At 36.7% G+C, this 10,229-nt stretch overlaps 1 protein-coding gene across 2 annotated transcripts; it reads right to left on the bottom strand.

Annotated features, from left to right (window-relative positions):
* Positions 1 to 2,028: 2,028 nt before the first annotated feature.
* Positions 2,029 to 9,591, bottom strand: LOC122081692 (zonadhesin-like). 2 transcript variants are annotated; one of them, XM_042648887.1, is made up of 6 exons: positions 9,043 to 9,591; positions 8,679 to 8,857; positions 8,240 to 8,351; positions 5,112 to 5,226; positions 3,217 to 4,293; positions 2,029 to 2,596 (listed from the first exon to the last, which is right to left on the bottom strand). In XM_042648887.1, the coding sequence occupies exons 2-6, from the start codon at positions 8,833 to 8,835 to the stop codon at positions 2,333 to 2,335; spliced, it is 1,725 nt and encodes a 574-aa protein (XP_042504821.1). In that variant the 5' UTR covers positions 8,836 to 8,857; positions 9,043 to 9,591; the 3' UTR covers positions 2,029 to 2,332. The 2 variants fall into 2 exon arrangements, with proteins under 2 accessions (XP_042504821.1, XP_042504820.1); XM_042648886.1 differs by having other exon boundaries at positions 8,679 to 9,591.
* Positions 9,592 to 10,229: the final 638 nt, after the last annotated feature.

The following is a 10,229-nucleotide window of genomic DNA, read 5'->3' as shown; positions in this document are numbered from 1 at the left end:
TAAGAAAAATGTGTACCTATAGATACTCCCATTCAACTTAATCACATAATCATTGATATCCCAAACACATTTAAATTTGAGAATTATACACTTTCAATTTAAATTTAACATAAATTGTCATCCAAAAATCATAAGTATTTTAAAATAATGCATAAAGACATAGACAACATCTATTTCTATCTATTTTTACTATAAAAACTATCCTAGAAATCATAGAAATTTAGTTGGTAATAGAGTGTATAAGAAGAAATAGATGTACAATCTATGAAATATGTACAAACTTAAGTAAAGAGTACAAAGAAACCATATCTATTATGAATAGAATCAGAAATAAGGCATAAAGATAAACATATTCAAAAATAAAAATAAATAACCAAGAATAGAAACAATGAGAAAAGTGTTTCTGGTTTCTTATTTCTCTTTCTATTTATACAATAACCCTTTAATGGGCTTAAGTAAGAAATAGAGATGAGTTTATTTCATAATGGGTTCATGGTTTCATTTAATCAAAAGTCTTTTAATGGGTTTAAACAAGGAAAAGATGGACTCACATAATGGGTTTATTTCATTAAATCCCATAATATGAGCTTTCATAATGGGTTTAGTTTATTAAACCCGATATATGTGTTTTTTTTTTTTCCCTTTAAGTAGGGTGCCACAAACTCAAAACCCTAAATTACATTATACAAAATAAACCATTGGATAAAGTATAACAAATAAACCCTAATTTACAATTAGAGTTAAAATTTTTTTTAATACTTGTGAGTCCCATGCAAATAACATAAAAGAGATTTTTTTAAATTAATAAAGGGATTTTGCAATTGTCCGTATGATATCGGTCATGAATCATATGGATTAATATCAAAACTAATACAATTCATCCCATTCAAGTCGATCTGATCAATCGGATCCATATTAACATAATATGGGTACTGTTCACTATTCATGAACAGTACCGAGTAACCCACTCACCTACTTTAACATAATATGGGTACTGTTCATGAACAGTATCGATACTATTCATGAACAGTATTCTCCATGTGATTCAAGAATGCATTGGTGTAACCATAAGCTCTGATACTACTCAAAGGATGTTATTCCTACTAATAATAACAGATAAGATCTTGCCATACAATCACTGAATCACAAAATTAAACTATAAGGGTCGACACATAACGTTCACCATCGACTGTGAAGAATTTATCGTCATTATATTCTTCCCATATTTTTATTCTTACAATCTCAATCACGAACACAATGGATCCTCTAGGTTTCTCCTACTAGCTCTCCTTAATGCTCTCTTGGTGATAGAGCCAATAATGAGACGTTAAGGTAGGAGGAGGACCTAGAGTTCTATTAAATAAAGTTTTTGCACCCTCCCATCAAGGTGTGTCAAATAGGGTAAGACTCTTTCCTAATTAGACGAATAGTGGATTTCTTATTTGGAATCCAATTCTATGAAATTAGTATCAGTCAATTACCTAATTGGTATATAAAATAATAATAGAAAATATTCTAGAGAATATATTTACATTTTAATCTGTTGTTTGGAATTGCTAGTCTAATGCATGTAATTTATATAAGGGAAAAGGTTCTCTGAACCTAAGGTGTATACTACGTATCCTCACATATATTATTATATTAACTTTTCTTTTAAATAAGATATAATGATTAGAAAGATAAATGTGAGAGGATGTAAAATACCCAGTTTGCTCAGAGACTCTCCCTTTATTCTGGGACTCGGGTGCCACTCAAACCAAAGGAGCAACCATTGGCCTAAACAGGTACAAGCTCTGCTGCGCTCGAAAGAAAAAAAAAATTGCATATTAGTAGTAAATTAGTTGAATGATGAAAATCGCATAACCTTCGGCAGTTCATGCTTGAAGTCACCGATCAACAGATGGATAATATGAGATAGCAAAAGCCAATAACTTGTGTCATTTTTTCCAAGAGTTCTAAATATTTTCTAGAGATGATGGCACAAAAACAAAATGGGGTGCATTACTATAGAAGTCTGATCCCAGCAGATAGAGATGAAAAATAAACCTTACCTTCCAATTTCCAGTTACAACATTACGAGTTTGTATAAATATGATTCACAATACGTCTTCATGGTTGTTGAACCAGAGAACTATATGGCATACCTAACCATCTTCCCTAATAGTACAAATGCCTACGAAATTAAAATTTAGCAGAGAGCCTATCCGATAAACTTTACAAAAACATAGAAGCATATCTTTTGTCAGTAATTTGTGAAGACAATTTTCTCTGAGGTTGAATTTCCTTCAGCAAGTTGCATAAAACTATTTCCAAACAATAATGATCCTTCAGATCACCTACCATACTGACTTGCAGGAATAGATCGACCACCTCTTTCACTACCAAGATCATCATCATCTACTTCACTCCCATCTAAACAAAGGGCATTGTTGTTGACACTTTGCTCTGAACTGGCATTGCTGCTTGTGGCAAGAGGAGAATCTGAGATGCTTACTGTCCTGCTTCTGGTTGTCCCTGACCTTACACTATACATTGAAGAAGCTGGGATGTTTGTCATCAATGGGCGCAAGTTTCCTGGAATGCTTCGCCTTATATCCTGGTTTCAGGCACAAATAAAAAATATTTCAAATAGCATCCAATGTGTTTAGCACTTGCTCTCAAGATCTATAGAAGAAACTCCGACAAGTCATATCTTAAGGTGACAAATACACAGGATTTACTTATAAACATCTCAAAGTTATATCTTAAGGAGACAAATACACAGGATTTACTTATGAACATCTCATTTAATCTATTTATGGCATGCAAATAGAGGATATCTCATAGTGGTAGTTGTGACTCAAATGGTGAGTCATCATTACCCCCACCTCAGAGAGCACCACAATCCCACACGGGTGGTGCATGTGCATGGTACAGGAATTCTAGGGGGTCAAGCTTAGCTTGATTTTAAAATCTATGGTTACAAGGGCAGCTACTTCATGTAAACATAGAAATGGAAATTCTACTCTACCTCTAAGATATTTTGAATTAAAGAATATTCAAGAAAGCTACATCTGACAACTTTGTGCAGGTAAACATAGATGAAGTGGATTCTAAGGATCGGGATATCATGACTGTAAGTAATACATGAATTGACCAAATCTTTGTTCCACCGTCATATATTCTTCTTTCATAAATAAGAAAATGGTACCAAGCAAGAAGAAAGGAGATACATACCATATGCCTCAAAGCCATATCTAAAGATTTCTTTGAGAGTGTTCTTCCAAAGCCTAAGCTATCTGGTGATGATGATGACTTCCCTCCGGAGTTGTTTTGGGTAGAGTGTGGCTCGTCTCTCTTCGGGGGTGCCAGTTTCCTCATGTTTATTACTCTTTCCACCATCTTTGTTCCAATTACAACAGGGCTAACGTTATCACTACTATTGGAGTGTGATCGACTCACTGCAGGAACAGAGCTTCCACTGGTATGGATGCTACCATTTGGAGCCCGTCCCCTTGAAGGAGAACATGATTGCCTTCTTGTTCTTCCATTGGAACCTGCCTCCACAGAGGATGATCTAGCACTGGGAGCTCCAGGTCTACCCCTAGAGGCTGAAAGTGGCCTTTCAGGTAGTGATGTCCTTAGATTTGGGGGAGCATCGAGTGAGAACCCAGGCATCTCCGAGGGATTCCACGTTCTGGATTTTACTGTTGGAGAACTGCCACGTGATGGCACCAGTTTTGTTGCTGCTGTAGGAGCCGACTTCGTAACTGAAGAAGACCGTACAGGAGGAGCAGAGACCCTAGGTACACTTGATGTTGTTGGCGTTCTACGAGTTGGTGTTGTTGACCTTGATATGGGCTTGGCTGCTGGTACAGTTGGCGTTTTTGACCTTGATATGGGCTTGGCTGCTGGTACAGTTGGCGTTGTTGACCTTGATATGGGCTTGGCTGCTGGTACAGTTGGTGTTGTTGACCTTGATATGGGCTTGGATGCTGGTACAGTTGGCCTTGCTGTTGGTGTAGAAGATCTAGCCACAGATCTTGCAGGGGTGGAGGATCTTGTAGGAGCCGTGCACTTAGATGAAGGCAAGGTGGCTCGTGAAGTAGGCGTGGATGGTCTTAAGGGTTTAGCTGGTGCCGTTAATGTTGGTCGTCCAGTTGGTGTTTGAGGTCTAGATGCAGTTGAAACTGGTCCTCCAGATGATGAAGGTCTTCGAGTTCCTGTAGGAGTAGAGCTCAACCCAGGGGATGAAGTAGGTTGCCTAGATAAAGGATTGCCCCTTGGTACAGGCTCAATCTGTGGATTTGCTAACTGCAACAACATCGGGGGAAGAAAATGACTTGGCAGCATGACATTGAGACTTAAGAAAGAAGATTGCCTCAAAAAAAAAAAAAAAAAATACAGAACATCTCAGAGCCCACTTCAGTTACATCCTAATTCATCATAATGGAGTTTAGATATTATTATTATTTTTCCTACATTCAGCTGATCAGATACATAAAATAAACAAGTTCCATAATGCATCAGCTGGGAACAATGTAGTAAGCAATGTATGGATCATATGGGTCAGATAAGGATTTTTTTTTTTCGAATCTCTTAATATAAACATTAAACCAATCTCCTCACTGAATATTGCCATATCGGTCCATTGCTTCCAAGATTCTAGGGTTTGCTTTCTCAATGATAATATGACCGGATGAACATATTGAAACAAGGAACCAAAATCTAAGGATAAATCATGTTCCTTGTCATGCCAACAATTACAAACTAAACAGTGTAATATTAAGCTTGTCATGCATGCAAGGGGATGAACTCTCGGTTGTGGCTCAAATTTGTCACACCTCCGGTTGGGTTTCTGAGCTTCCCAAGAAATATTAGACCCATTGAAGGATGGATACTACCTTTAAATACTATTTTACAGGTGTGAATGTTCAATTTATCAACAACAGTTGTAGTTTTCATAAATTATCACTGTTTGTCCATAAAGTGACGTAGGGAGATATGTCCAAGTTTATGAAGGTTATGATACTTTGTTTCATGCATCAACATCTTTAAATAGTATAACATAGTTTCCAATGATCAAACTGCAGCGTGATATCAAGCATCCAAAAGTGAAATAGAGTTCTCACCCTAGACTTCAATGAAACAGGACGTGTTTTAGGAGTCCCAATCTGACTCATAAATGGCTTCTGTGATTCCATCTCCAAGGACGGGAAAAGAGGAGTACCAGGTGGTGTAAGAAGCCTGTAAACATAACAAGAATAAAAATACCATTTCCAAACAGACATATACACACCAAGCACAAAAATATCCTGAGCACAAGATATAAAGTAAACATCTTACATTTCATGTTCATGCCAGACAAAGCTACTTCACCATTTGTAATCATAATATAGTCTCAGAGGATTTTTATATTTAAAAAAGAAACATTGTGCTAAATCGATCCATCTCATTTGTTGGACTTCCACATTCTCCAACAAATACAAGTACTTTTCAGATGACTAAAAACATTACAGATAAAAATTGGACAATCAAGCAACAACCCAGATAAAATGGTTGCAGCTGTTAGAATGTTGGATTGATGATTGGCAAAACAAGTAAAGAAAGAATCAGAAATTTATTGAGGCAACTTTGCAGGAGAACAAGGAGATGAGAAAATGTGGTTAAGTAGATTGAGATGGTTCAGCTATGAAAAAAAAGTACCAGCAAATAGCTTCATTTTTTTTTTTTTTTGGGTGAAAAATACCAGCAAATACACCAGTCAGGAATGATATCATATGAATTGTAAGTGCTGAAAGGAAAAGGCTGAAGATCACCTATTTTTCAGCGGTGAAAGAAGACCCATTTGGTTAACAGTAGACATGACCTACCCCCAAAAAAATGGGACAGGACAGGATTAGAAAACCTGACCCTTGTTGTGGAACCCGGGTCACAAGACATTTGAGTTCCGTATGGGCCACCTGATTCAACAAAAGCCCATGCAAAAAAGGGAATGGCAAACTAATAATAAACCAGATTTTCCAATGGGTTATTGGTAAATAAAGAAGCAATGGGATACAAAGACTATTTATGACATTAAGGAAGGGTGGAATAGGTAGTCACATAGAGAAGGTCTATAAAGGTAATTATAATTTAACAGTTAGGGAAATACTAGGAATCAAAAGTAACCAAAAGATAGGAGAGAATTAAGGATTAAGGAAGAGGGAAAAAATGTAAATAGCAGGGAACAACAGAAAGTAAGAGAAGAAGGAAGAATAAGATATAGGGAGAGGAGAAGATAGAAAGGAACAACAGAAAGTAAGAAAAGAAGAAAGAATAAGACATAGGGAGAGGAGAAGATCTCACAGAAAAGAAGAGGGGGGGGGGGAGAGAAGGGATCGCACAAGCCATGCAGCTCCAACCAAACAACTCACAATTTCATCATCTCCAATATATCGAATGAACTGGGTTACAAGCATATTTATAAAAACGAAACTGAAAGTTTCCTAATTTTAGTCTAATGCTGAAATAGAAGTAAAATCTCTCTCTCCTAATTATCTAACACAAACTAAATCTATAGTGGAATGAAACTCTAAAACTAAAATGGAAATGAAATCTAACCTAAATAAAAGATTACAAGATAAATCCAAATAATTAAATAAATAAACTACTAATATCCTACTAGACCCAAATCCCAATTTGGCCCGTTCTCGGTAGGTACTCCCGGACAGGTTTGGCCTAATCCAAAGAACTGCTCCTGCATTAACCTAGTGGCTGGGGAAAAGGCGGGTTTGTTCATTGTTTTGTAGTAAATCTGACCTTCAATGATGGATTTGTGAGAATCTAGAAGCTTTGGACAATGAAATTCAGTTGCATACAAAAATGATCAATATATTGAGGAGCTTATGTATATTAGTAGATGGCAGGTATCTTGAAGAGTGGTTCTTAATGCCTCTAAGAAAAGTGCCGAGAGAAATAAATGGAGTTGAGGAGAAGAATATGTACAACATGATCATTTTCAAAAGAACAGAACTAAAATTTTTGTATCGAAAATGAATATGAAACTGGATGATGGCTTAATGGCAAAAACTGATCCTATAAGATAAAGGAGAAAAGCCAAAGTCATGGGATAAAGACTACAACCTCGCTACAGCAGTATGCATTCCCAATGGACAAAGAGAACAAGGATAGAATTGCATTGTGATAAGAGAACAGATCAGATCACCAAGGTTTGGCATAACTGGTCATTGTTTCAAGACAAAGCAACAAAAGCAATGTGGTTTTTGAATATTTATTAGGATTTCCATATCTCAAAGACTTCTGAAAATGTACATACCTAATGACACAAGTTCAGTTTCAGGAAGCCTTATCAACCCAACCGCTAAGAATAATAATGGGTGTACATACCTAATGACAGAAGTTCAATTTAAGGGAGCCTGTTCAACCCAGCCACAAAGAATAATAATGGGTGGATGAATCCCAGGGAAAAAAATTCCTCCTTCCATTGCTGCAGCAATTGAAGAAGACGAAGTTTCTAAAATGCCAAAAAGGATATGAATGGAAGCAGAGAGCGACACAATGACTTTTTACTTAACAGAAGACATAGCCTGGATGGAAAGCAATGGTGCAGAAGGTTTACATAAGCTGTTTGGTTGGAACTGAAGTAAAGGGAAGGGAAACCAAATTAATACAAAAATAAAATGGAAACTTTGTACCAACAATGATTATAACAAACTCCAAAACTTATTATTAAAGTAATTAACCTTCACTTCACTTTCAAGCAAATTCCTTGGATTTATATTGGAAAATATGACAAGCCCAATCTGTTTGAAAGTTCTATTCACCATTTTTTGTACGACATTTAAGTTAGCTAAATATTTATGATTACAGAAGTTTCCATTTTCCTTTTGAAATTAATTTCACTTCCCTTCATTTCCCTTAGTTGATCCCAAACAATCATGACATGGCTTAGCTGTGCTGAGTTGAGAACTCAATAGCCAATAGTTCATTCTCCTTTCAATAAATCAAGACAAAATTATAATCTAATAAATAACAGGAGTCACTAATCAGAGGAAGATCAAATAAAATAGTTAATGAAAGTAACAAGTTAGATTAAGAAAAGCCTTAACATTTGACAACTTGTCTTTTAAGGTAGCCAAGGCATATCTAACTAATTTAACTGGCGAATAGTCTCGAACAATAATAATAATCTCTCTTATCTAACTCTCTACTAGGTAGGATAGTCTTATCGCAAATCAAAGAGATGTTTCCGCATTACCAATCATAATCATTTTTATCATTTTCTGAATTCAGGAAATTATCAGCCCGAGTCTTCCGCGCAGGTGTGGGTGAGACAATCCTAAATATGGGAGAACCGCCATGTTTAGATCCTGCAGCAACAAATTATTGGTTACCAATAGGAAAAACACCAAAAAAAAAAAAAAAAGGCTTTCAAAAGGTTATTGGAGAAATCTTCTCAATAACAAATCAGGAAAAGAAAAAATCCGTAACGGGAAAAAAAAATGCTTGAGTTTGTCAATAAGTAGAAACAATGAAAATAATCCGCGTTCATTAATGGATCAGGTAAAAAGCTCATCAGTCGATAATTCCCCTCCCCCGTGGATCGATTACGAGCAACTTCAAGCCCGAAAATTCCAAAAAAGGCCTTTGAAGAACTCGAAACCTAAAATCTAACAGAAAATTGATAAGAATCATACCCAGCGGAGCGTCGAACTCTTCCGAGTTATGAAGAAGAAGGCTATCCCGTTCCTTCTCTCGTTTCCGCATCTCAAGAAACAAAGCAAGCTCCTCTTCCTTCTCCTTCATCGTCCCGAGCTTCCTTACCGGCTGCCTCTGCTGTACGGCCGCCTGCATCTGTGATTCCGGAGCCCTAAAGCTGCGGTTCATTGCGGAATCTAAGCCCCAGTAACAAAAGAGGCGAAAGAAAGAGAAAAATCTTCCACCTGTAACCTTTCTTATATCATCCAAACCTCAAAAAAAAAAAAAAAAAAAAAACGAAGAGTCTTAAGCCTTGAATCAGCGAACAAAATTCTCAAATCTCTCCAAAAGCGAGAACAAGACCTGTAGATCTCAAATCCAGCTCAAGAACTGAGAAAATTGACTGAAAACCCAAGAGATAACAGAGCTGCATTTCTTCTAACTTCCACTAATCCAAGTCGCCCATTAACAAACAAACTTCCCGATCTCTTCCGTCTCTACAACATCAATTTATAAGCAGCTAAAGAAATCAAACCTAAACTGTTATCTCGAGCTTTAGCTCTAGATGAACCACCATTGCAGCTTGAACTAAGAACTGAGAGAGAGAGAGAGAGAGAGAGGCAGAACAATCTGAAAGGGAGCTAGAGAAATCCGAAAGATCCAATGCGAAGGAGGAGGAGAATATGGATAGCATTTTGAAATTTATTTATCTTTTGCTTGGATCAAAAAGTCTGAGATTGACCGGTAATGGTGTGGAGCAGCTAGCGAGAATAAAGGGAGCGAAGCAAGAACAAGACTCAACAACAGCTGCAGCCTGCAGTTTTTGTTTTTTTGATTTCTATATTCTGACGCCGCAACTACATGGATGATGGATCCCAACCGAGAGAACTCCTCTCTCTCTCTCTCTCTCTCTCTGGCCCCCGTTTCTGTCACTTGAAGCCAACGATTTCAGATTTTTGAAAATTAGAATATTTGGGTTCTGTGAGAGATATTATTTAAACACCCATGTTTTTTAGAATAATAACGGTAATACCCTCCGTTTTCTATTTTTAATAAAGGGCGTTTTATCGAGTATTCCAATAAGGTATCAAATTTGTGATTCGAGTCGACTCGCTCAACCTCCGTAACCCGCTTCTTCTCTAATAGACCAGTACGAATCCCGGGCCGGTTAAATCTATGGACCGGACTGGGTCGGGTATCGAACTGAAAAATGGGTCATGTCCCCCTCTTTAGATTCAAGTTGAAAGAATATGGGCATCACGGATTGTTAAAATTCATTTGCCTTGACCAGTCAAAAAACTCTTCAAAAGAGTATACCTAGGCCATGTATGTTTTTCATTTTATAAAAAGAAGGCCAAGGGTTTGCATTAAGGGCATCAATCGATTGGTTTAATTTTATCGGTTTTAGTGTGAGAATGAGTGAATCCGAAATCAAATCAATAAGGAAATATTTGATTTGGTCGATTTTGATTTGGTTTTGATTTCTTATTAATATGTCATTGAATTTTATTTGATTTGAGTTCAATTTACCATGTATATGTGTACATAAT

The sequence above is a fragment of the Macadamia integrifolia genome, chromosome 6 (genome assembly GCF_013358625.1).
Source record: "Macadamia integrifolia cultivar HAES 741 chromosome 6, SCU_Mint_v3, whole genome shotgun sequence".
Lineage (NCBI taxonomy): Eukaryota > Viridiplantae > Streptophyta > Magnoliopsida > Proteales > Proteaceae > Macadamia > Macadamia integrifolia.
Note: the sequence above shows the minus strand (reverse complement) of the source record. Positions and strands in the feature narration are given on the sequence as shown.

What these genes read in the sequence shown, in the direction of transcription:
- LOC122081692 (XM_042648886.1), bottom strand. Translation starts at nt 8,868, where the DNA reads ATGAACCGCAGCTTTAGGGCTCCGGAATCACAGATGCAGGCGGCCGTA. An exon ending in AGAGTTCGACGCTCCGCTGG is followed by an intron (nt 8,352 to 8,678) that starts GTATGATTCTTA and finishes TTGTTGCTGCAG; the next exon opens with GATCTAAACATGGCGGTTCT. An exon ending in CTGTTTCATTGAAGTCTAGG is followed by an intron (nt 4,294 to 5,111) that starts GTGAGAACTCTA and finishes ATGTTGTTGCAG; the next exon opens with TTAGCAAATCCACAGATTGA.